The following is a 25,470-nucleotide window of genomic DNA, read 5'->3' on the forward strand; positions in this document are numbered from 1 at the left end:
AGATAGAAAGATTTGACACTGTGCGATCCTGAAGAGGACGGAGTCCATACAATTGAATCACCATAATCTTCTAGAGGGATATGGATTTTCAAGATATTTCTCACCGTGGCTTGATCGAAGAGATTCAGGAGCAGAGGGGTGTTCCGTCTTTTGGGATGGAAGAGCATTAGGTCGCGAACCTTGGTGTCTGGTTCGGCTTGAATACCTATACTCGGGATAGGTTTAAAGGATGGATTACTTGGGATCCAAGGGTCATGCCATGCGGAGGTGGAATTGCCATTTCCAATGGAGAAACACGTACCTGCCTGAAGTGTATTTCTGCACCATAGAAGTCCTTTCCAAATGCTTGAAGTGGAAGCTGGAGTACGTTGGTTTGGGCCTAGGGGACTCCCATACTTTGCCTTCATTACTCGCGAGGCTAGGCTATTTGAATTAGAGGCGAGGGCCCAAGCCGTTTTGGAAAGCATGGCGCGATTGGAGTCTTCAGCCCTTCGAAAGCCCAAGCCTCCGGATGCTTTAGGCTGGCATAGAGCGGCCCAACTTTTTGGAGTGAAGGTATGTCCTATTTCTTTTGAGTTCCCCCACCAGAATCGGCTTGTAGCTCGATCAATTTCATTTAGAGTTGATCTGGGGAGCCGAAATAAGGACATTGTGTATATGGGGATTGAGGAGATAACTGAGTTCACTAATGTAGCTCTTCCCGCCCAAGATAGAGATCTTGCTTTCCAAGAGGATAACTTGTTTTTGATTTTATCAATAATGAATTGGAATGAATCTTTTCGTTTCTTCTTGATAAGGAAGGGGTTACCAAGGTAGCGGGAGTCTTCTTTGAGCTTTTTCATTCCCATTGCATTTTTGATATCTCTGCGAGAAGCGGCTGGAGTGTTCTTTGAGAAGTATACTCCTGATTTTGCGTTGTTGACCTCTTGTCCCGACTATGAGCAAAATTTATCAAGGATATTCTTGACATTATTTGTGTCGGCGGGGGTTGCTCTAGCTAGAATTAGCAGGTCATCGGCGAACATTAGGTGAGAGATTTTGGGCGCGCCTCTGCAGATTTGGATTCCTCTAATGGCACCTTGCTCTTCGGCCCTGTACATGAGACGGGATAATATCTCCATGGAAATGACGAAAAGATAGGGGGAGATTGGATCACCTTGTCTTAAGCCTCTTTTTGGGGAGAAATATCCGTGTGGTGACCCATTTATGAGGATGGACATTGCAGAGGTGGAAATGCACTGGTGTATCCAGGCGATGAATTTTTCATGAAAGCCAAATTGCCTGAGGACTGTAATTATGAAGCTCCACTCTAACTTGTCAAAGGCTTTCATTAGGTCGATCTTCATGGTGACCCAGCCTTTTCGCGCCCTTGATGTCTTCATTGTGTGGATGATTTCTTGCGCGAGAAGTCCATTTTCATTGATCCATCTGCCTTCAATGAAGGCAGTCTGATTTGGCGAGATTAGTTTATGAAGTAGGGGCTTTAGCCTTTCTGCGATGATTTTGGATATAACTTTGTAACAGACATTGCAGAGACTTATAGGCCGGAAGTCCTTAAAGGTGGAAGCCTTTTTGGACTTGGGGACAAGGGTGATGAAGGTGTTGTTCCATTCCTTGAGGATTTTACCGGAGAAGAAGAAGCTTTGGACTGCCGATGTGAGTAGTGGCTTGATGATGTTGCCGTAGTGCTTGTAAACTAGTGAAGGGATGCCGTCTGGTCCAGGTGCCTTGAGATTTGGAATGGAATTTAGGGCATGTGTGATCTCTTCACGGGTTGGGATGGAGGTAAGGAGGATGTTCTCTTCATTTGTGATGATAGGTTCCACTAATCCTTCAAGGTCTTCCGGGAAGGTGGGGGAGGTAGAGGTGAATAGGTCCTTGAAGTTTTTAAGAAAATAATCTCCGATACTCTCAGGGTCTTCTATCCATTGATTCCCTTCTCCCTTTACAGCGGCGATGTGATTTGTCCTCCGTCTGATGATGGTGGAGAAGTGGAAGAATTTGGAGTTTCTGTCACCATTTTTTAACCATAGTTCCCGGGATTTTTGTCGCCAGATTAAGTCCTTCCTTAGCAAAATCTCATCAAGCTCAGCAAGCAGTGAGTCCTCTCTTTGCTTAGTTTCAGGATTGGGAATATCGCACTGAATCTCATCAAGTTCTTCAATGATGCCTGCAATTTTAGTATCACAAAGGCCAAAACGATTTTTGTTCCAGTTTTTCAAGTCTTTTTTCATGATTTTAAGTTTGGAGGAAAATTGGTAAGCCTTTGAGCCATTTATTTCGTAATTCCAGGCATTTTGAATTACTTCATTACTGCTTGGATCGCGGGTCCAAGCTTCTTCAAAACGGAAAGGTTTAGGGCGTTTAGTAGAATCCATCCAAAGCTTGGCTAATATAGGGTTGTGATCGGATTTAATGCTAGGCAGATGCAAAACACCAGCTTTTGGGAACAAGAGACGCCATTCATCATTTGCAATAGCACGATCTAATCTTTGTTTGATGTGAGCAAGCCCGGATCGTTTATTTCTCCAGGTAAAAGGATTTCCACTGAAGCCTAGGTCAATGCAGCCCGAGAGGCTCATAAAATCATCAAGGTAGGGGCGGCTTGAGGAAACAAAGGGTTTTCCGCCCCTCTTATCATTTCTAGAGCAAATTTCATTGAAATCACCAATAAGCATCCAAGGGCGTTTAATATCAGTGGCAATGTTGGCTAGATCAGTCCAGAAATCATGTTTTAGGTGAACATATGGGGGGCCATATACACAAGTAAGACACCAAGAGGCAGGTAAAATAGCATGATCAATGATAGCATGGATATAATGAGGAGAGTGTTGGAGGATTTGTACCTTGAGTTCCGTGTTCCAAAGCAAGCATAGTCCCCCTGCTGAATTTGTAGCATCCACCGAGAAAATACCGTCCATCTTGCATCGCCGAGCTAGCTTCTTGCATCGATCAGAATCAATTTTAGTCTCTGATAGGAATATTATGCTGGGCTGGTGCTTATTTTGGAGGAGCCTTAAAGCGCGAACTGTCGGGTCTCCTGCCATTCCCCGACAGTTCCAAGCGAGGATACTCATGGATAAGTTGGGGGCATGCTTGGGCCCGCCTCCTCGGCCATTTGGATGTCATTGGGGGTATCGCTATCTTCCATCTCCTCAACGTAGTAGTGCGGATTTGGCTGCTGCTGCCCCGGGGATATTGCCATTCTGTTGGGGGGGGCCGAGTAAGGAGCAGCTCGCTTAACTGGCACTATAGTGGGAAATTCCAATTTTCTTTTCCTGGCGAATGGGTTATAGAAAACGGTGTTGGCTGAAGGACAGTTGAATTCGGGCGAGTAATGGGCCGGGTAAATTGGGCTCGTTGGGGAGTCCATTGGGCTGCTAGTGATTCCCAAGTAAAGGGAGTCCATTGGGCTGCTCTGCTGGCCCGTAAAGTCCCAGACTTGGCCCAGCTGAGATGGGCTTCCTTGGGCCTCCTCTTCAGGCCCGTCTTGCTGGGCTTCTCCTTTCAGTCGCGAATTGGGGGGAAAATTGCTATGGTTCCTCTGCTCATCGTCGTACACAGAAGACAGAGGGGATTGAGAGGGGGTTTGAGCAACGGCTCCCTCCTCCGTGTCAGATTGGACGTCAAAGTCAGGGGCTAAAGCTGCAAGATTGTCAGGTATGTTGAAGATTATTTTGAATTTCGGTTTCTTGGGAGCGGTGTCGCCTCTGTGAGTTGGGGGTTTGGGGGAAAGGTAGGGGGTGTGCGGAGAGCCGTTGGGCTCGGTTCCGGTCGCGCCAGAGGGGGTGTTTGGAGGGGGAGAGTCAGGGACGGCAGCTACCTGGGGTGGTGGGAGGTCGTTTTTTGGATCGTATCTGAGCCATGGACCGTATTGGTCGGGGATAATCGGCTGGTCTGAGCTGCAATTTCCCTGTTCGTGGCCTAGGGTTCCACAGTCGTAACAGAAGGTTGCGAGTTTTTCGTACTTGAAGTAAACCCACGAGGCCGAATTGTTTCCTCTGGCAATTAGGTACCCCGGGCACAGAGGCTTAGCTGTGGGAACTTTCACCAGTGCGCGAGGGGTGACGAACCACTTGTGGACACTGCCTTTATTTTTCCAGTCAACTTGAACCACTGAGCCAGCTTACTTAGCGAGTTGGGTTATGTTCTGGTGCGAGAGGAGCTCTGGGGGAATTCCCCTGAGTTGGATCCAGAAGGCAACAGAGTTGAATTTGATCTCCTCGAACGGGAGGGCTCGGTCCCACCTTTCCAGCATCATGTGGGCGCCTTGGACGTGGTAGGCACCTCCCTTTTCTATTGCAATGAGGTCTCTTTGGTCCCTGAAGAGGCAGACCAGTATTTCTTTATCTCTGTCATCAGGGATTATTGTGACACCCTTTTTCGCAGCCCAAATCTGAATGAGGCGTGGGATGATAAGCTTCGGAGGAGGGATTCTGAAACCGAAAGGCTTGACTAGGAGTGTGAGCGGGGCGGGATCAGGTGCCTCTTCATCATTGGCAGGAAGATCGAGCACCTCAGCGGTTGGAGCCATGGACATATGGGCATTAAACATCTCTGCTAGGTTGATGTTGAGGTCAGTAGGGTCCATTGTGATCTTTCTGCTCGGTGGGGGAGTGTCTTGTGGGGTCAGAGGAGGAATGAGAGCAATCTGGGCAGTGAGAGATACTGAAGTCGCAGGAGGACATAGAGGGATAGGATCAGGTTTAGAGAGCTTCATAAATGCCATTTTTGTTCTGAAGTACACAGTTGGTGAGGAATGTTCAGAAAGAAGATCAGAATAGATCTTGGCTTTATGAGTATTGAAAGCTTTGCGTGGGAAAAGGGGGGTGGGTGGCGCCATTGAAGATCCAAGCATCAGTGCAGTAAAGAAGAAGAAGAAAGAAGAAGGGAGCTGAGCTTCCAACGGAGGGAAGAGAGGAGAGCTCTCAACAGAGGAGAGAGACCGGCCCCCTGGCACCAACTCTTAGCAATCAGTTCAGTTCCAACTTCCGCAAATCATAAACGTTAGGAAAGCGTGAATTGAAGTAGTAAGAGAGACGGGGGGTTAATATGAGAGAGAGAGGGAGGACTAAGAGACATTTCGTGAGAGGAGAGAAAGAGACGTGTGGAGAGCGATGCCGCGAAAAAGTGAAAGATTTGGAAGCATACATAGTCCGGACTCCACACTCCTCCTAGGTTAAAAACTGCCAAGTAATATGCGTCACAAGCGGAAATATCACAAGTACCGCCTCATCCCGGACCGTCACAATAAAAACTACAACTGAAATATTTTTTGTGTGCCCTTAGAATTATGTCGCAAGGTTGCGTGCAAATCGTTTCGGACAACATCTAACTGCAAATAAAAAGAAAAAAGAAAAAAAAAGAGAGCAGATTAGGCATCTTTATTAAAATATTCAATTTTTTGTAATTGATTGGTCACCTTTTATGAATGGATAATTACATAATTTCACAATAATTTTATTTAAAAATTTTCAAGAACTCAAAATTAAGTGGTGCTTTTTCCTCTTAGATAGATAATCGATCCGTAACTTTTTTCTTACATTGTTCATTCCTAAATCGTACTAACACATCTAGATCTATATATAAATATTAAAAGCAGAAGCGAAATATCAAATTGTGCTATATAGGACAAATGATGCCTTATATAAAGTGATCGTTCATATGCTAGCCAATCGAAGAATGATAGCCATGACATCTCTTAGGTCTTCACGTTATATTTGAGATGCCTTTTCGAAATTTTTACATCAATATAGGCAACGATCGTATTATAATTTCGGACAAAGTTCTTTTGATAAATGATTTTAAAGCAAATTTAAAAAAACAATATGTAAGAGATGTACGACCATCATTAAATAAATTTCTAACAAGGATGGGGAAAATAAATAAATAAATAAACCTTAAATATTATCGAATGTTCTTGATTTACATCGACAAATTTCTATTTTAACTTGAGCATGGTACGAGCTTATCGATTAGTTTATGTCAATTTTACAGAGTTGGTATGGGTGGTCATTACTCATTAGTTTCTTTTTTTCCCCAACTAATTTATTCCACTAGACTCGAATAGATCAAACCATGAAACCTAGGATGATGCCCAATGTCATTTAAATCCTATATCAAATAACCCACTGGAACTCATGAGGTCGGTTAAGAAACATTTACCATTGAGCTGACCCAATATGTCAGGTTTGGGCCGGTTGACTGCAGATTGGTTCTATCCCATCGATGATCGGATGAATGAGTTACTGGCTGGTCCGACGAGTCGGGATGGAGCGTCGATGATCAGCTGGAAGATCTATATCCAATATTATAATCAGCATCATACTTTTTTTCAGTCTCAATCAGCACCGTACTTTTTTTAAAAAACTTTCCTGTACAATTTGCTTTAAATTCCACTTATAAAAGGCGAAAGTTCATCAATCAGACATCCTCTGTTTCTATTACTATCCTTCCATAAACTCTTGCTGTACAATCTCTTCCCCATTATGCAATGTGGCACTTCCATAATTTTTCTTTTTTTCTAATTCTTTGTTATTTTTTGCTAAAAATTAAAAGGAAAGTGTGGGAAAACAGTTTTTCTTTTTAAGCCAAATTAATGTGATGGAGAGAAATGTGTCGTAGTGTAGTGACACAAGGTGCCAACTCGAAAGTTTAATAAATAGATTAATCTAAGATTCAAGCAGGGTCGGTCCATTCAAAGATATAATTTTGTCATAACGGATTTTAAAACCAACCAATTAATAGTCTCTTTTTATTGAATTTTGAAATGTCTTTACCTTTTCTATTTTCTTCTTTTATAATAAGAGCGAAGTCGGAAAAATACACTTATTTTTCTGTGAAATATAAGGTTACACCGATTACAAAATACTTTTAATGAATATCGAACCCCTACAATAAGTAAAGTTTGTATACTTAAAAATAGTAGAGCACTCAAGATCTATTATATTGCGATCATGATCTACTTATTAGAAACATTGATACTCCGTTTGGTTTCGCAGTTAAAATTATAAAAATTTTAACATTAACTTTGACTCAACGCACTACATAATAAAAATACACATTTCCCAAGTAAAAAATTTTAACTTTAATTTTAACTCAACACACTACACAATCATTTGTCATTTTCCACAATCAAAATCAAAGTTACTTTAACTCTGAAACCAAACACACAATGAGAATTCAACTTAAGATTAACCCGGAGAAATATTAGCTTTCATACTATATGAAATATTAATTAATATATTCTTTTGAAAAATCTGAATCATTTAGTATCAATCGAGAGTTCATGAATGTTACGCATAAAAGTTCTACGATTAATTTCAATCATATTATATATACATATATATTGATTATTATGAAAATTATCACGATAAAGCAAAATATTTAATAGAAAGATTTTCTGGTCCACAGCATCGCACAGAATAATACTTTAGTTAATAGTTATTATCTCTGTTTCATTGATAGCTTTACATTCCAATAATGTGGGAATAGAATATAAGAGTGGCAAGTACTATTGTGAAATTAATACACAAAGATACCGATTCATGAATCGGTTGGGCGAATTACTGACAATCTAAATTCCTCTTTCCTTCGGCAACATCAAGATTTATATATCGTCCCTAAAAGATCACGGCCGATTGTTTCTTCTATGCAAATGACAGGGAAAAAAGAAAACACTACTTCGGGGTTAGAGAGAGAGAGAGAGAGGGCCTTGTTGCATAGATCTTGAAGTTCTGGAACTAGAACAACAACCGATAACTCGTACATAGAAGAATATCCTGCAGTAGGTCATGCTGAGGATGCTTATTTCCATCTCGAACTCAGAAACAAAGAAAATCCTTCAGGGGGAAGGAACTCTATTTACCAAACATCGTTACTCGTAGAACTGACTTCACAAAATGCACGCAACCAAAATAATCATCTGGTGGTAAGGATAATTGTTTTGAAGATTCTAGCGCAAAAGGATGATCCTGACATACTGATGTAGACGGAAGCTTTAGTTGACAACATCGACAACCAGCTTGCGCGACTTTAAAACCGACCACCTCAAGCGTCTGAAGTAGGCAGCTTGGAGCAGGGCCAACGACATTAGAAAGATCCACTTGAATCCCATCTGTATTAGAAATGAAAATATGTGAGGAACCTCACAGAGTTCTTTAGCCCATCGCTTCGACAGAATAAACTACAGGATCAGATAGGATTCGCCTCCCTAAGCTTTGCCTTGTGACTGTTTATATCTCGGTGGTACTCTTCCAGGGAAGGAAAGATGCTAATAAAGAAATATCTCCGTGTTACCCTTCTTATTTCCCTAATTGGACTATATATTAGTCACTCTAATGAAGCAAGCATCTTCTCATAAGTGAAAAATTGCAGGCTCACCCCAGAATAAAACTATACAGAGCAATATTTGAAAGGTAAAAGCAAGGAATAATCAGGGAAACAGTTACCAGTTTCCTTTCCTCCATCTCTGGTTCAGCAGCCCAGGACAAAAATGTCACAACGTCTTTCCCCATCTGCAAAACAACAGTTCCGAAAAATTCAGAACAAACATCATTCCTTGAAGGCCATAAAGAGTGGGTTACTGCTATACAGAACTTAAAAGGTCAATATAGGTGAGGAAAGATGAAGGAAAGATCAACCTGAGCTTCTGTCGCTGGTGTCCCATCCTCATACTCAACAGCCCCGTCAATAAGCATCTTTGGCATAGCAATTGCTCCACCAGGGAAGTATGGATTGTAGTGCAATCCATCCCGAATCTGCGAACACAATGGGGGAGTAGGTTTTAGACAATCACATAGAGAATGGCAAAGTCCCAGCACACAAGAAACTCGAATGGCCACATTAGAAGCTATTCATGAAGAAAATCCATCTCATTCTCATGCATTCATGCAACAATGAAGTCTGGAAAGGACAAATAAAAATAAAGCCATTGGCTTAAAAAAGAAATAACATCAAGTGAACTGCATGTAAAGAGAACTCTCCTAACATTCTTGTTCCATCATTCTTAGATCTAATAATCTTCATAAACACACAGAATAACAGCTCCGCAGCATTCCAGCATCGAAAAGAATCACAGAAACATTCATCTTTTGGACCATATTTCTAAATTACTCAGTCCTCAATATGAAACCAGACAGGAAAAAGCAAATGAACAAGTTGTGTGGTGAACAAAAGAGGAATATTATAGAGAAATATAGGTAATTTACCGTAATACCAGCAGGGGGATCATGGTAACCAGTGAGAAGGGCAAACACGTAATTCTGACCATTGTGACGGGCCTGAAAAAACGCAAAAATTTTTCACTTGGTTTCTCAAAAAATTACAACAAAAGGAAAAAAGGGAGGGGGGAGGAGGAGAAAAGGAAACATTACTTTAGTGATGAGACTCAAATCAGGGGGATAGGCCCCTCCATTAGCAAACCTAGCTGCTTGCTCATTTGCATATGGTTGAGGGAACCGGTCGCTGAGTTTACCAGGACGAGTGAACATCTCACCCTCATCATTTGGCCCATCAACCACCTCAATCTCGGCAGCCATAGCCTTTACCTCATCTTCCGTATAAGCTACTCCGACCAGATCACGGTATGATATGAGAGACATGGAATGGCAAGATGCACAAACTTGCTGATAGACCTGGTGACCCCGACGAATCCTAAGAACCAGTTTATGTTCAATTTTAGATAATACGGATACAAAGTGATAAAATTGATCATCAAGGTTTTCCATTTGAAAGAAGATATATCAGCACATACAACATTAATAGAAAAGGCAAAGTGTTTTGATACTTTTGATTGGTAGAAATGCACCAACAATAAAGAAAGAAAGAGAAAGGAGTACTACGTAGATGAAACGTCTATACACTATGATGGGAAACATGAAGGCGGCTTTTAGATTGTCCATTTCAGACTTCCATTTAGGTCATATATCTAAATGTCCACCTTTATGCTCTAAAGAGTAAAATAACAAAGCTTAGGAGAAGAGACCAAAAATATTAGCTAAAAGAAAAATGAAGAACTCACGATGCATGATCATAGGAACTGAGAATTCCATTGTGGGGCCAGGGGTAGTTTGGACATGCTAAACCATGTTCAGCCTCATCTGCGGCAGCAATTGTCCCGAAGCTCAAAAAACCCGAGACGCCAGCACCAAGGAGTGCAAGGACTCTCAAAGGGTTCATCTGAGAAGACCCAGCTCCATCGTGACCTTTCTTTGAGAAAAGGGACGTCAAAGTTGGAGATGTCTGCAGATTTGCATCACAGCCATCATCCCAGGTTAAAGATCTAGTTATTCATTTAATAAGAAACTTAGAGTGCGTTTGGTTTCAGAGTTAAAAGTAACTTTGATTTTGATTTTGATTGTGAAAAAGAGCAAATGAGATGGTATTATAAATTTGACTTGGAAAACGTGTGTTTTTGTTTTGTAGTGGACAGAGTTAAAATCAAAATCATGATTCTAAAATCAAACTCTCAATCCACACTCTTAACTTGATTAAATGGAGGTAAGTACAATTTCTGACATAATAGCTTTGACAAACTTCCATGAGGGATTCTACCTTTAAACTCATGCCGAAGTCTCCTAGAATCAGTTTTTGCAGTATTGAAGTTTATCTTCTCGTTTAAAATTGGGGCAATCATGACAAGGATTTTGCTCGTATTTAAACACTTCAACCAGGTCATGTGGGAAATAGTTATTACAGGGTACCGCCGAGTAGTTCAGAAGAAATACATCATAGATACAGAGGATAAAATCAAACCAAGAATCCTCCAGGTATAGCATCAGAAACTCACAAAAGACTGAGCTTGAAGCTTCCTACGCAGGAGTTGGCGGATGATTCCCCCTCCAGCCATTTCACTTTAGCTTAATTCCCTGTCCCAATACACCATATGAGCACATCACAATCCCAAAAAACATATAACAAACAGCAAAAAGCCCGAATATGCCAAGATGTGAAATTTCTCACCTAAATACTGAAAAATGAGAGTCGACGACTCAGATGAGCTAAAGCACAGAGATTGGAACGGTTCCACCCCAATTTCAGATATCACCAATCTACAGTACCGCCATTTTTGTATGTCACATCCAACACAATGAACTGCCTCGAAATCGATCGAAGCGCAGACTTTTACCTTGATTATGACGAGCGACTCTGCTGCCAGACACTTCAAGAACGAAATGAATCATCACAGGGATGCAAGCTCCGCCGGCATACGAGGTTCCCGGAGCTGATTCGAGCTGCAGTGCTCGGCGAGCTTCTGAGCTGATGCGAGCTAAAGCAGTGGGCTGGATTGAACGGAGACGAAGACCTTTCATGCGGGTGAGAGAGAGACACATCGGGGGAGAGATGAGTGGTGCTGTTGTCTTGGCTGCCAGTTCGACTGGGCCGATAAATGGGCCAGCTCTAGCGTAGGCCCATACTGAGATCACCCTGAAGATGAATGGGCCGACAGATAGAGCCACGTGGCAGTGCACCGCAGCACCGACACCGCCGTGAAAGTACGGACAATGGGGAAAGTTGGCCATCCAACTGACGGCGCGCGCAGATTTCCTACTAATTATGTCAAAATATCAATATAGTCCTCTGATTTTGTATTCTAATAAAAACTCCCTTTTATTACTTGGTAGTTTCTACTTCGGACAAGATCAAAAAATAATAATTGATTAATCAGTGCCGGATTAATTACCCTTCCGGAACCCCGAATCGAAAAGAAAGTGCCAAGTTACCAACAAAACTCCGCAACAAATTGTAGTTTCTTTCTATACGACATAGTTTATAAGAAATTGTTCAAATTTTCATTTGCTTTTAGTTTAAGAACCAATAAACCAGATAATAAGGTCAAGAAGAATGTGTTTCATGAATGCATGGGAGAACTGTATCTAATATTTGGAAAAACTGAAGAGAAACAATTAGTTTATTAAGGAAAACCTTTAGCATAATCGGGCACTGAGCAGGATCCAAATTAAGGAGTGATGAGATCTTTAAAGAGGTGAATATAAAGATATTTTTTCGAGTTAGAGAGCGAAAATAAAGAATTTCATCAAAATTTGAGAAATCATATTTAAATTTCCTTCAAATATTGTAATTTTAGAAAGAGCGACCCATTTAGTCTATCCCTGCCACATATAAAACATAAAATTTAAGCCATTTCTAAAATTAAACGCTCACTTCCGATATATATGTACTTTCGATTATTATACTTCTAAGGTAAATGTATTCCAAAATATTTGATCGGATTTGTCAAACTTTATCAGAGGAAAATACTTTAACACGATTTAAGCTAAGCATGCAGCATCTAATGAAAAAAGTAACCTATATGTAATTTGACGAAGTTTTAAGGATTTAAATGTAATTAACTAAAAATTGGTCCTTCTCTACTGAGTCTCTCTCCTTCTGCGCATCTAGAGGATAACCCTAACAAGAGCCCCCTCACCAGCGTGTCCAGCTCTGGCGGGGCGTGTCGGGTGTCACCTCCACCGGGAATGGAAAGATGGGATCCTCCTTTTATCTTCCAGTTATCTATGTCCCTAGTAGTTCTCCTCATTTCTCTCCCTTTTCTCCATGAACACGATGGCTGCTCGGTGTCGCCCAAGTTCCTCTTCAATCAATCCACGAGTTACGACCCTCTATCATTTTGGCAGTCATGGCATGTATTAAGGTCGCGATCCTCGGTGCCCTATCTTACACGGCGTGATTCACAACCCCCCTTAAATGGCGTGGGTCTCGGCGATGACTCGTTACTCCCGGCAACCTCCATCACGATCTTTAAGCGGTGGTTGTGCTAGTAGGCATCCGGAAGTCGTAGAGGCCTCACTCCTCCTCCTTTTTTCATTTTTAACTCTCTGAAGGCGGTGCGTCAAGGTGTCCCCTAATGAAGCAGCTTCCCAATTCCCGCCGCAGTCATGCCTCCTCCACCATCATCCCAAATTTGGAAGGGAGTAGGCCAGCCCACCCCCAAATCGTCATGCCAAAGCAACCGCTCCAAAATGAGACATGCTCGACTCAATTTGATTTTCTAGTGCCTGACCCGACTACTATATGCTCCGACCTGATTGCCATATGCTCTGACCATACTTGTCATATATGCTCGACTCGACTGCTATCTCCCCGACCTGACTGATAGACCTCCCCACCTATTTGAATCTCCCCCAGATGGCGACTTCTATTATGCGAACTACCGCCATTGCCTAGCTATTGAATCCCCGCCCTCCACTACAAAAGATCAAACTCCCAGCTTAATTGATCTTGCCAAACCGCCTATAATCGACCTTTTTTGTGGCTTCGGTCTTTTTTTTTTTGTTGGCTTTACAAGTTTTGGCTCCCCGACAACAGTCATTGGTATGAACCAATCAATGAAGTTCGATACTTTGATTTGATAGTCTAGCTGGTTTTAATTAGTTAGGTTGTCACTGGTTTGAACTGATTAAATGAACCTTGCTGAATTGGTTTGTTTGTTTGTTTAGAGGTTGGGTTGTTTAGGAATTAGTTGATAGAATTAATCTGGAGGTTTGATCTGTGGAGGCACCGGTCTAAGACTCCTTTTAACTTAGCTTCTCTATGTAGGAGTTTCTACACGAATTGCGCTATGCTCTACTTCTTGATTTTCTCTAGGGTCCGTATAGAATTTATGTTAGGAGGTTGAGAATGTTTACAGCATCTTGATGTACTTCTGTAATTATATTTAAGTTTGATTGTTATGCTTTATTCGCATGTTATCTTCATTTTTAGTAATCTAGGTGGACCTACCGTATTTATTGTCTCTATAATGTAACCTCTTAAACATTTTTCCCTTTGTACATGTTTTTAATATCGATGGACATCCATTGATTGTTCGAGAAAAAAAAAGTAATTCACTAAAAAGTTTATATATATGGTTTTTTTCCTTTTGTTTTGTTTTTTTTGGCTGAGTTTATATATATGTGTGTATATATATGTATACACTACATAATGTACGCAATTTCCTGTCTGTTCCCTGTCTTTACTTTGAAAAGGGAAAGCCTCCAGTCTCTGTGGCTTCCCTGCTGCGGTAAGAAGAAACCATTGGCGCCCATCCCTTCCCTTCCCTGCCACCAAATCTCTCTCCGATCCCCAGAAAATCCTCTCTCTCTATCGTCGCACGTCCGCACCCCTATAAATGGCTCCCTCTGCGTCTACCGATTCCGCTGCTGCTGCCGACAATGGCGAAACTCACCCACCACCACAACCACAGGCACGCCCCCTGGAAGAAATGGGCCGTCGTGGCCACCTGCGCCGGCCTCTTCGGGGCCGCTCTCATCGCGGATTTCTTCTGGGCGTCCTCTTCTGCCACCTCTGCCTACTTGTCGTTGGCCTCCAACTGGGCTCGTCAGAGAACAGGGATCATCGTCTTGCCCACCGTACCCTCTCAAGCGGATGAGAAGGTAATGCGGTTTCCTCATGAAGATGCCCTATTGAGTTTTTCAATGTCTGGCATCGGTTTCCTGTGAATGATCAGTTCCTCAAGTCTTCAGCTTCTTGAATTTCATATGATTTCAGCCATTCAATGGCATTGCATATTCCGCATTCGTGACAAATTGTTCATTGTTTCGGTCGATGTTGTTATGCTTCTTCTGTTTTATGCTTCGATTCATGTAGCGGGTTTGCTTTAGTATGTCTGTTGTGAATTGAGATTGTGTTATCCCATTTTTCCTGCATTTTGTCATCAATGAGAATCGCCCCTTTTCTTCGATGTGGTTCTTGTTAATACTGCCCCGGCACCCCTTTTGATGCGGTGTTTTTCCGATGGCTCGGATTGAGAGTGTCGAATTGGTGATTGCCATTGAGCGAAGCCATTTAAGTGTACAAGCTTTTCTTGTTCCTGCAGAAAGTAGAGGAGGCGAAGCCAAAGGAGGATCGGGAACGAGAACGGTTTTTATCTGCAACTTTCGCTGATATACCCGCACCAGAATGGAAATGGGAGGAGATGCCAGCGGCTCCTGTGCCTCGGCTCGATGGAGCTGCAATACAGATTGAGAACCTGCTCTATGTCTTTGCAGGATATGGTACCCTCGATTGGGTAAGGAAGACCGTTTCTTTCACATCTCTTTGTTTGAAAGTACTAAGTGGGATTAAAGGACAAATTATTCAATTTTCCTTCAGTTGAATTTGATGAGAAGATTGAACTTGTAATCATAGGATCATCTGCTAATGGCATATTGTTTTCTTATTCTCTCTCACCCAGGTGCATTCGCATGTGGATGTGTACAACTTTACTAATAACACATGGGGAGGGAGGTTTGATATGCCGAAAGAGATGGCACATTCTCATCTGGGAATGGCAACTGATGGGAGATATATCTATATCGTCTCGGGACAATATGGGCCCCAGTGTAGAGGTCCTGTTGCCCATACCTTCATACTCGATACTAAAACAAAGAAATGGAGCAAGATGCCACCTTTACCAGCCCCTAGGTACGTAGGCTCAACTTGCTTACTGCAAATGACAAGAAAGAAATAAATGACCAGGGTAGTTTACGATTCATAATATATGATTGCCTGGGTTATAGATTCTATTAGTTTTTGAAAGAGATTCAACCTTAATGAAATTGCTAAAGGTGAAGATTTATGGAGATTGTGTTAGATATTAGACTTTCTGCATTCATGGACTGTGGGGCATTCATGGGCTTTGGCGCAACAAGGAGTCCATTGCCCCAACCAGAAAAAAGTAGACACTAATCATTAAAAGTTGGAAGATATCATGTTAAAAATGCATTTTGAATTTCAGGTATGCTCCAGCGACTCAACTATGGAGAGGGAGACTACATGTAATGGGGGGCAGCAAAGAGAATCGCCACACACCAGGTGTGGAGCATTGGAGTCTCGCAGTTAAGGATGGGAAACCGCTGGAGAAGGAGTGGCGCACAGAAATCCCGATTCCTCGAGGGGGACCTCATAGGTGCGACTTAGTCACTATAATTCTCGTTATCGGATCGATATAATTCATATGAATTGTACCAGTTAATGATGATTTTATAGATGATTCAGCCCTATATTTTTTATTCTGGATAAATATTCCTGCAGGGCTTGTGTTGTGGTTGATGACCGACTCTTTGTTATTGGGGGTCAAGAGGGTGATTTTATGGCAAAACCAGGGTCCCCTATATTCAAGTGCTCACGAAGGAATGAGGTAAATATGCTGTTCATGATAGACCAAAGATGATGTAATTCCAGTTTGGGTTTGGAAGACTAGGGAAATTCTTCAGGTTTCCTATTTTCTCGTTATTAAAAAATAATGGAAGGATGTGTTAACAAACACTTAACAGGACAGCGATATGATCTTTTATTAATTTATTTAGTCTTTTGCTTCTTTAGCAAATTTTGACGACAGAATGCTACCAGCTTTCCATAAGGGACCTAAGGTCCTGGTAACAGGATGGATGTTCATTTGTGCCATTTCCCCCCACTGACTAGCTGATAAGGAAGCTCCCATTTTTATGGGCATGCTGACTACAAAATTATGATTTTCTACCAAAATATCATGAACGATCGATTTGATGTTCCATCTATCCTCTTTTGAATAAACTTAAATAATTTGCCACTTCCTTCTTGGGCTGTGCTTTAGGATTGAATTGATTCTTTTTCAGGTCGTCTATGGTGATGTTTATATGCTGGACAAGGAGATGAAGTGGAAGGTCTTACCTCCAATGCCAAAGCCGAACTCCCATATAGAGTTCTCTTGGGTCATTGTGAACAACTCCATCATCATCACTGGAGGTACAACCGAGAAGCACCCAGTGACCAAGAGGATGATCCTTGTGGGGGAGGTTTTCCAGTTTAAGCTTGACTCAATGGTATGAGTTCTCTCTCTCTCTCTCTTTCTCTCTCTGTGCGCACGCATGTGTGTGAAAGACTACCTGGGGTTGTCTGGCATAGAAGAACGTTATAATTATTGGGATTAATTCCGCTCTAGTGGAAGTTAATCGGAAGAGCACAAACCTACTAATGGCTTGTCTTGGACGAGAAAATGCTGACTGTGAAGTATCCAGTGGTTACGTTGATTTAGGTCACCAAGCTTTCATCACCCTTTCCATCCAAAAGAAAAGCTTACGTGAAAGTTGCAAATGCAATTAATTCTATGAAACTGCCGAACTGGCTCTTATCTATCTTTGTTGTGCTCTCCTCTAATATGTGTTCTTCACATAATTGCTCTTGCTTTGACATTCATGAGCATTACTTCCCGTGTCGCAGGAATGGTCCGTGATCGGAAAGCTTCCATACCGCATTAAAACAACAATTGCTGGGTTTTGGGATGGATGGCTGTATTTTACATCGGGGCAGCGGGATAGGGGCCCTGATAATCCTCAGCCAAGGAAAGTTGTAGGAGACATGTGGAGAACCAAATTGAGTTTATAATGTCGAAGATAAGGGAACGGCTATGCCTCGTCATATCAACGCCGAAGTTTCTTCTGATTTCGGGCATTTGATTTTTCTAGGTCCTATGTATTCTTTCTCGGATTGCTTTTTCCTTCTGTACATAGAGAATCATGCATCCTTAGATTAAATTTGTTACTGCAAGGTTTTATTTATTTATTTATTTTTCCCCCCCTCGAACGATAGCAAGAATCCTTTGTATATCAACAGCAAAAACGGATAGGTTCTTGTTTGCCTATCAAAGAAGAGGAACAATACAAACTACAATTTTGCTGATTATTCTTTCCGGTCCAGTCGATGCTCTTTTTTTTCTTTTTTTTCCCCTTCTTGCTGGATAGATCGATGCTTTTGTTCATTCGCGCGATTCTGTGCCCATCGTTTGGATTTCTCAGGACATTCTATGCTTAATAATCATGGGTGAGACCCTTGGCAATAGATCCAAGCGTTTTGGAAATCTGTTGCTACGAAGGGGGACATGCAAAGGCTAACTGAAGATGCAGATAGCGAAGCACGGACGTGCTTAGAAGCTCACTGGAGAGGATAATACAGTAGAATCAGCAGACGAGGAAATATCAAAATAGGTTTGAATTTTCTCCATTAGTTTATTCGTATTCACATTTACAGAAGTAATATCTTTACACTGGTGCTCATTGAAAGATACCCATACCTCCTTTTGCGCGAATCATGTAGCCAGAGCTTCAAAGGGAACTAACCTAGTAACTGAACTAAAAGAAGAAAACGATACGGATTGGGGGATGAAAGACTTTTCTCAACTAGGATCAGTAAGCACATGATTCGGGCCAACAAGTTGTATACACGATTAACCATCTCGGAAGCTGAAAGGGTGAGTTTTCTGCTTATCCAGCTTCTCCACTGGACCTGTAGAACAAGTAATAATAGCACCAAGTTATGTAGGACCATTACAGAAAAAAGTTCTGCATCACCAGCAAGGAACTTGTTGAAGAGAAGGATCCATTGTCATAAACAACAGATTCAATTGACCGACCTGATATTCAGCCTCTAACTTCAACCAGATGGCCAAGTTACAATTCGCCAAAGCTTTACAACTTCATAGAACACATGGCCTTTTTCTTTTCATCTCTGCATTTAAGTTTGACCCAGTAAATAGTGCGTGGACATAGGATACGAGAGAGAGGGGGAGAGAGACAGAGAGACAGAGAGAGAGCAATGCCTTTCATTTGAATATCGGGGCATATGGAGCTGGACAAGGAGATACGGTGTGATCAGGTAACTGGTCTATCAGGTCAACCGCTGCCTGCAGGCATGCTGTGAGCATCTTCTTCTCTGACCTCACAAGCTGCGTGGCAACCCGCTTCTTAGGATTTAATGTCGGATCTGCCAACTGAAGGGAAAAAAGGGAGGAAAGTTTAAATATGAATAAATGTATTTTCAGAAATGTTATATACCAGAAAAATGTTAGAGCATAACTCACCAAAGACTCATCTTCGCTCAAGGTAGTTGGGTAGCGAGCCAGTCGAGACTTGAAATAGTCAGCCAGTTGATCCAAGACTGCCCTTTCCATGCAAGGGCTCACCTGCAGCATGAAATTCAATAATGCAGACTGTCTTACTAGTACGCACGTGCGCAGAGAGAGAGAGAGAGAGAGAGAGCTGCTTGTACGTAGAGCATCATCATAAGATAGTATCTCCTGATACATTTAAAGTATATTCCGCCTTCAGTAAAAGTCCAAGGATGGAAGGAACATATTTAATTTGATAAAACTGAGACTAAACAAGTATACCCCCCCAGACATCTTCGCCTCATACTTATACTCTTCATTACAATGAATTGTACTAGGAGCTATCAATGGTGTATTACAAACCTTTAAAAGAGAACAACATCGAATCATCTTTTTAGAAAAACACAAAATCAAAAGAGTTATTAAGCTAAACTAAGTTCAAAGAAAAACTCAGCATGCAGGATCCAGACTGCAAGAACTTACCAGACAGATTGGACCTTGTGAGGAAATAACTGACTGCATTTCAGAGGGATCTGAAACATAGCCCAGTCGAAGATAAGGAAGCATATCTAAAATGGCTTCCCTTTCCTTTCCTGCATACACCTGCAGCATGGGAACTGTCAAAAGAATTTCCTAGGATTCAAATAAACCATCTGTCAAAGTTTGATTCCATACATGAAAAGTTTGTATCGATAGTTTTCCATTTCTTTGAGCAACCATTCTTTTATCCTGATACTGAGGATCATCTGTATTCAGAGCTGCCTGAAAGAAGTACGCAAAGTATATTAAGATGTGGATGTATAGTCTGGAATTCAATTTAAGATAAGTAGAGAACCAATTTCTTATACCTCCACGACTAAGCGGTCATAGGCATTATCTTCATCAACAAACCCATAGTTTATCAGCAGTTTCGAGTTGGGCTGAGGACCACACCTTGAAACACAGTTTTCAGACTTTCAATGCAACCAAAAGAGGGGAGAAAAGAAAAAAGAAAAAAAGAAAAAAAAAATGAAGAAGGTGAATGGCTCAAGGTCCAAAAAGGTTAGACCACAGAGCAAAAGCCATACCAGACAACAATTGATTCCCCAGCCTTGTACGCCCGATCAACCACTAGTTGGACTGCACCATCAACAGCAGTCAACATGGCCTTGCAGTTGCTTCTATAAGCTAGCAATGGAGGTCCAAGAGGGACCAAAGCAAACCTTCGAGCCAAACTGACTTTCTGAATTTAAATAGGAATTCATTTGTTAATTCAAATAAATCTTATATCCTTAACGATCTCCATGCAAACAGTAAATAGTGATTAAACCAAAAGGAGAAATCACGTAAACAATAAATAATAATAGCAACGTGCTCAATTGAGGATATGATTCATCGTCAATATTAACCCACCACAACTAAAAAACCACTTATGCATTTAAAGAGTAAGTTTTCAAAAACGACACATCAAATTTTTTTTCCTTTTTTTGGGGACAAACAGCGGATTGACAATTAATGATAAGAAGTAAACTCAGCAAGCGGAAAAGCTATATCTAGTTAAGCAAAGTTCTGATCAAGCAGGTCAGAGATAAATTTCAGTAAGAAGCTCAATGTAACCAATTGTAGAAATGCCTTACCTGCAAGTGCACCACACAAGACTGAACTGCAACAAAAGCTTGCTTGAAAATCTCAAATGGGAAGGCTTCAGTTGGTATGTCATATGGATATTGCTGAAATGGAAATACAAATTTCCAGGTATTTCAAACCATAATTGTGAAATGTGTCAATTAAAGGTGATAAATAATTATTCATAAGAATTACCTGAAACAAGGAACCAGCCATAAACCAGACTGTGTCAAGCTCATTGTACTCTCTTTTAATCCCTTCAGCCCTTTCGAGAGCTTCAGCCTAATATATTAACAGATGTAGTCTATAAATTTCCATGAGTGGACCATAAGAGACAAAACACATCTACTAGATGCCACTGACAGCAGAACACCTCCGAAAAAGATTACTAGAATACCTTTGTGGGACTGCCAGTTAAGTAGTCAAGCTCAGATTCTGACCACAAAAGTGGAGATTCGACTGCCATCTGGCCCCTCCCTCGCTGACGATCAAGCTCTCTAATATAGGGGTACCAAAAGGATTTCTTCCCTTGCTTCTTCTCATACATAAGATACAAGGCCAAGCAAGCCAATTCGGACAATTTGTTCGTGGCCAGTAGTTCAGCTGCATAAGCAGTAGGGCTGTATAAGAAGGATTCGAAAAAGAGAATAATGGCCATGGGTACTCACTAAGGTATGGAACTTGCAACCGTGTGCATTTTTTGTTAAGAACTTGAAGAGAAATATATTCACCCTCGCGAATCAAGAAGTGGAAAATCTGAGATGCGAGTGGTAACTCGATTACGAGTTTTCTTGCTCAAACATAGAGCTGCCTAGACATCCTAATCAACTTCTCCCTCTCATCATTATCAGAGGTTTCTACTAGCTCCCCAGCTCAGCAATTGAGTATCCGTTTCCCTCCCTTTCCTGCTAGGATTGGAAATTCTGTATTCTACATATCCATACGATTGAGTCCTTGGGTTTCCGAAATAGTGTAAAAATAAAAACAAGTGCTTCGAATCATTGCTATTTGACTCGGACCTGTTCCAGTCTACGGTGTCGACGTTACCAGCCAAATGAACTCTGACAGGTTTCAAGAAATGACCCCAACTCTTACGTCTATGAAAGACCCAATGTGTTCCCTCCAAAAGGACAGATTTTGAAATCAGCAATTCACGAACTACCTTAAACATAGACAAACAACATAGGTAAATTGAAGCTCGAGCAATGCCGCGATCAAAGATGCACCTTACCAATAGTCTCGTTCCCCAGAACTCTCTCAAGCGTCACCACCAGTGAATTTGGAACGGAAAATGCGACATCACCTGCCTGCAAACCCAAACCCGTTGACTTCACGAAACGATGAATCCGACCCAAATCGACAACTCAAATTCACCAATCCCGTCAAATTTTCACCTGTAGATCTTCGCTCGCGGCGACGTAGTGGATCGGGCTGTGCTTCTTGTCATGCGAAGGCCGCTCCTTGAGCATGACCTTGCAGGGAGGCAGGCCGTTCCGGTGCATCCACGACTTCAAGTCCCCAAATTCCTCATCCCCCTTCTTGCTGACGATAGCTTCCCCGTGCCTCCTCCCTTCCTCTACTAACGTCTCCGAGCTGGACGAAGCACAGCAGAGGTTCCTGCGGCGATGGATCGAGAGGAATGACGAGGCAAGCCAGGGGCTCCTGCGGAGCGAGACCGAGAGCCGGGGCAGGGCCGAGAGGGGGCGGGGTGGAGGAGGCGAAATGCAGTGGCGGCGCAAGGGGGAGATGTCCATTTTGCAGGGAGTAGGGAGCTAAGGTTAGGGCTTGGGAATGGAGATTGATTCGGGAGAGGGTGGGTTCCAGATATTTTGGTAGTGATGAAGCTTCAAGTGTAGTACGGACTGTGGAGATAAGAGACGCAGAGAGAGAGAGAGAGAGAGAGAGAGATTGAAAGGGAAATGGCGACAGAAAGATCGACTAATCGTATGGCTTGCGTCTCCTGCATGATTTTGCAACGATTCGAATTTAAATGAAGGAGCTAGTTATCATTCAACGAACAAGACATTCATTTAAATTTATGCGGGTCCACTGTCTCATGATAAAATATGCTTATACCTTAACTTCGAGTTATCATTCTGCGACGGGTGAGATTGTAGTCGCATAATTTGGAGGAGCTGGTCGGATGAAAGACCAAAGAGTTATTACTGAGAGAATCTTTCAGCTTTGAAGTTGAAAGGTTGAGGGCTGAGAGAAATTGTTTTGGTGCATTTTTTAGATTTTTTTTTTTTAACTTTGCAGATAAAAGAGTCATTACAAACATGTCTGAAAACTTCTGCTAATATTTGTTATCTTATTAGTTATGCTCATCTTCTCAGCTTTCAATTATTCACGAGGAGCCCTTATGGGGTCGAGCACTTAACAGTCAAGCCCTTGAAAGAACCCTTACGAGGGTCAGACCTCTAGGGAGTTGAGCCCATGTGGGGGCCAGGCCCTTGAGATGCCCTTAAGAAGTAAAGCCCCTATTACGCGGTCTGTCCCACCGGGGTGTCGAGTCTTTAGGGAGGGTCAAGCTCATGAGGAGCTGCTTATGGGGTCGGGGCCCCGATGGGGTCAAGCCCCTTATTGGGGGTCAAACCCTTGTAAGGGTCAACTGTAAGGGGCCCTTAAGGGAGTCAAGCCCTTTTAGGAGTTAAGACCCTGAGGAGACCTTATGAAGGTCGTGTTGGGAATTGATGTATGCCCTAAATGCAATCTATCATCAGTTCTGTAATATGACATGTATTTTATTATATTACGAGGCATATCTGTTATTGTGTAGATTGCGCTAAATATGATTTTACACAATAATGTCCTTGGAATGGTAGGTTCAATAGGCATCAAGTGTGACTTGATTGTGAGATCCTATAATTACTGAAAATTATTCCTAAATGTCCATAGTCAAAGTATTATCGTTAATTAGGACAACGATAATACGGTTAGACTAGTGTAAGTGTTGATTGATGACCAAATCTCATAGGTTATGGATATGGAGATATCAAATCACACCACATGTATACATTAAGAGTAATGTGTATAGGACTGATCCGCCATGAGATTGTTACATGGGTTGTTACGTGACTGTCATTAGCATATCTCAAAGTGACTATAGTGTAATGGTCCTTTGACTTGAGGTCACCATAGATTCCTACATGTAATGTCATATACTTTGATACTGTCAAACGCCACTGTAACAGGATGGTTATAAAGACAGTTATTGGGTATACCACAGAGCATGGAGAGGAATGTGAGTGATCAAGATAGAATTTGTCCCTCCTACGAAACGGGAGCGATATCTCACGGCCACTTGGTGGTTAAGTCTAAAAGTGTATGCATACCCAAATGAGTCGATATAACGATATCGAGCTCATTCGTTCTGATAGACTTACCTGGTAAACCAAGAAAGAGAGATATTGAGCCATACAAGGATGTCATCGACCATGCCTTGGGCTCAATAGAGATATAGAGGACAATGGATTATATTACACGGTAATATAGGTCACGAGGTTCGTCGAGAAATTGACTTTCCGATTACTTGAGTAACAGTGATGCATTGCTAGATGCCGCTCACTGTTTATAATATTGAAATAGAGATTTCGATATTATTATCAACGTAATTGGGAACCTACAGGGTCACACACTACGACTAAATTGACGAGATATTTTGAAATAATAAAATTGTCTAATAGAGATTAGATAATTTATGGTGCGACCGATTAATCGGATATTTAATGAGATTAAATTTGTCGATTAATTAGACTCGATTTATTAGATTAAATAGACACAATTGATGCACGATCCATGTGAGGACACATGGCAATTTGGAATTCTTAATTCCTCTTGTCCCACATCGGTAAAGAGATTGGAAAGTCTCCCCCCTTATGCTTATATATATGTGTGCATGTAAATGTACATAGATATACGTGTGCTATATATATACATATATATGTGATATATATGTATGCATAAAGCATATACATACATATGTGTGTACGTGCATTAATGTGGGGAAATTCAAGTTGAATTGTTCAATTTGAATTAACCCCATTAGTCTTAAAATTTCGGGTGTTGCATCGGTGTTTCTTTCGAGTGTTGGCCGCTAGCATCGCCGATCTCGAAGACTCGTCGACAAAGTCGGTGTGGATACCGATAGAGGCGTCACGCGTGGGACGCTCGGTTGACAAATTTAAATATTCCAGGTACGCTTTTATTTACTCTTATTCTTCTAGTAGGTCTTGGAATTAGTTTCACGGGTAGGAAATTTTGAGTTTCTGTTCCTTTTTCGCTTCCGTTGCGCCCCGTGAAACTAGCAATTGGTATCAGAGCCTAGCTAGTTAGAATCCGAGTAGATAATAGTATAAAATATGATTTTATGCTTGGTACTGGTGTGATTATGTTTGATATTTGCGGTGCATGACTGTTAGACTTGGACTATGTGCTAGTTGTGTTAGTATAATAGTTATACGTGTGGACTATTATGTAATGGTTACATAATAGTGTAAGGTGAGATCGATTAAATGTTAATAAAATCCCTCAAAATATTAAGTCCATATTCTTCCATCGTGTAACGCTCGTCAAGATCAAGATCGATGAGTGTGTAGACCTTGCCTTCGCAGGATGCCCTCATCTATCCTAGTAAGATGTGGTGTTTACCAGTGGGTCGGACTTAACTGAACAAGCCTAATAGGATTAGGAGTTCAGAGGCATGTAGTTGAGCATCGATCTATAAAATAGATTTGAATAAGGAGTTATTCACCGAACTAATCAAGAGTTGCATGTGATGCAATTGGGAAAGTGAGTTCCCTACCTAAATAGCCAGTTCTGGGTGAATCAGCCCTCGCTGACTCAGAGCTTGGTGAGATATGGATCTTGAGCTACTATGAGAATGATATTCTCTGAATCAATGGTGAGGGTCATTGATTTGATATAAATAGTGGGAGCAATATTTAATAAAGTCCTCATTAAATATTGTTGTGTCGTAATACTTATTTTGCATATTTCTG

General features: G+C 41.6%; 3 protein-coding genes across 6 annotated transcripts; 1 reads left to right on the forward strand and 2 right to left on the reverse strand.

Moving 5' to 3' along the window:
• Window positions 1-7,690: 7,690 nt before the first annotated feature.
• LOC116197417 (cytochrome c1-2, heme protein, mitochondrial-like) lies at window positions 7,691-11,326 on the reverse strand. Of its 3 annotated transcripts, none has more exons than XM_031527565.1 (9): window positions 11,129-11,324; window positions 10,963-10,969; window positions 10,790-10,868; window positions 10,022-10,242; window positions 9,375-9,654; window positions 9,210-9,281; window positions 8,643-8,759; window positions 8,451-8,516; window positions 7,691-8,116 (listed from the first exon to the last, which is right to left on the reverse strand). In XM_031527565.1, exons 3-9 carry the CDS (start codon window positions 10,847-10,849, stop codon window positions 8,000-8,002), a joined length of 933 nt encoding a protein of 310 aa, XP_031383425.1. In that variant the 5' UTR covers window positions 10,850-10,868; window positions 10,963-10,969; window positions 11,129-11,324; the 3' UTR covers window positions 7,691-7,999. The 3 variants fall into 3 exon arrangements, with proteins under 3 accessions (XP_031383425.1, XP_031383423.1, XP_031383424.1); XM_031527563.1 differs by having other exon boundaries at window positions 10,963-11,051; XM_031527564.1 differs by lacking the exon at window positions 10,963-10,969 and having other exon boundaries at window positions 11,129-11,326.
• A 2,427-nt stretch (window positions 11,327-13,753) lies between these two features.
• Window positions 13,754-17,667, forward strand: LOC116196123 (kelch repeat-containing protein At3g27220-like). Its single transcript, XM_031525686.1, has 7 exons — window positions 13,754-14,396; window positions 14,840-15,031; window positions 15,197-15,426; window positions 15,740-15,910; window positions 16,036-16,141; window positions 16,599-16,805; window positions 17,203-17,667. Exons 1-7 carry the CDS (start codon window positions 14,175-14,177, stop codon window positions 17,365-17,367), a joined length of 1,293 nt encoding a protein of 430 aa, XP_031381546.1. The 5' UTR covers window positions 13,754-14,174; the 3' UTR covers window positions 17,368-17,667.
• Window positions 17,668-17,955: 288 nt separating this feature from the next.
• On the reverse strand, window positions 17,956-22,425 carry LOC116196121 (ribulose-1,5 bisphosphate carboxylase/oxygenase large subunit N-methyltransferase, chloroplastic). 2 transcript variants are annotated; one of them, XM_031525684.1, is made up of 13 exons: window positions 21,865-22,425; window positions 21,702-21,777; window positions 20,868-21,073; window positions 20,666-20,752; window positions 20,482-20,574; window positions 19,933-20,087; window positions 19,714-19,798; window positions 19,541-19,627; window positions 19,349-19,468; window positions 18,839-19,054; window positions 18,578-18,748; window positions 18,392-18,486; window positions 17,956-18,264 (listed from the first exon to the last, which is right to left on the reverse strand). In XM_031525684.1, the coding sequence occupies exons 1-11, from the start codon at window positions 22,222-22,224 to the stop codon at window positions 18,581-18,583; spliced, it is 1,653 nt and encodes a 550-aa protein (XP_031381544.1). In that variant the 5' UTR covers window positions 22,225-22,425; the 3' UTR covers window positions 17,956-18,264; window positions 18,392-18,486; window positions 18,578-18,580. The 2 variants fall into 2 exon arrangements, with proteins under 2 accessions (XP_031381544.1, XP_031381545.1); XM_031525685.1 differs by having other exon boundaries at window positions 18,839-18,940; window positions 21,865-22,423.
• Between the last annotated feature and the right edge of the window lie 3,045 nt (window positions 22,426-25,470).

Source organism: Punica granatum, chromosome 2 (assembly GCF_007655135.1).
Source record: "Punica granatum isolate Tunisia-2019 chromosome 2, ASM765513v2, whole genome shotgun sequence".
In the NCBI taxonomy this organism is placed as follows: Eukaryota; Viridiplantae; Streptophyta; class Magnoliopsida; order Myrtales; family Lythraceae; genus Punica; species Punica granatum.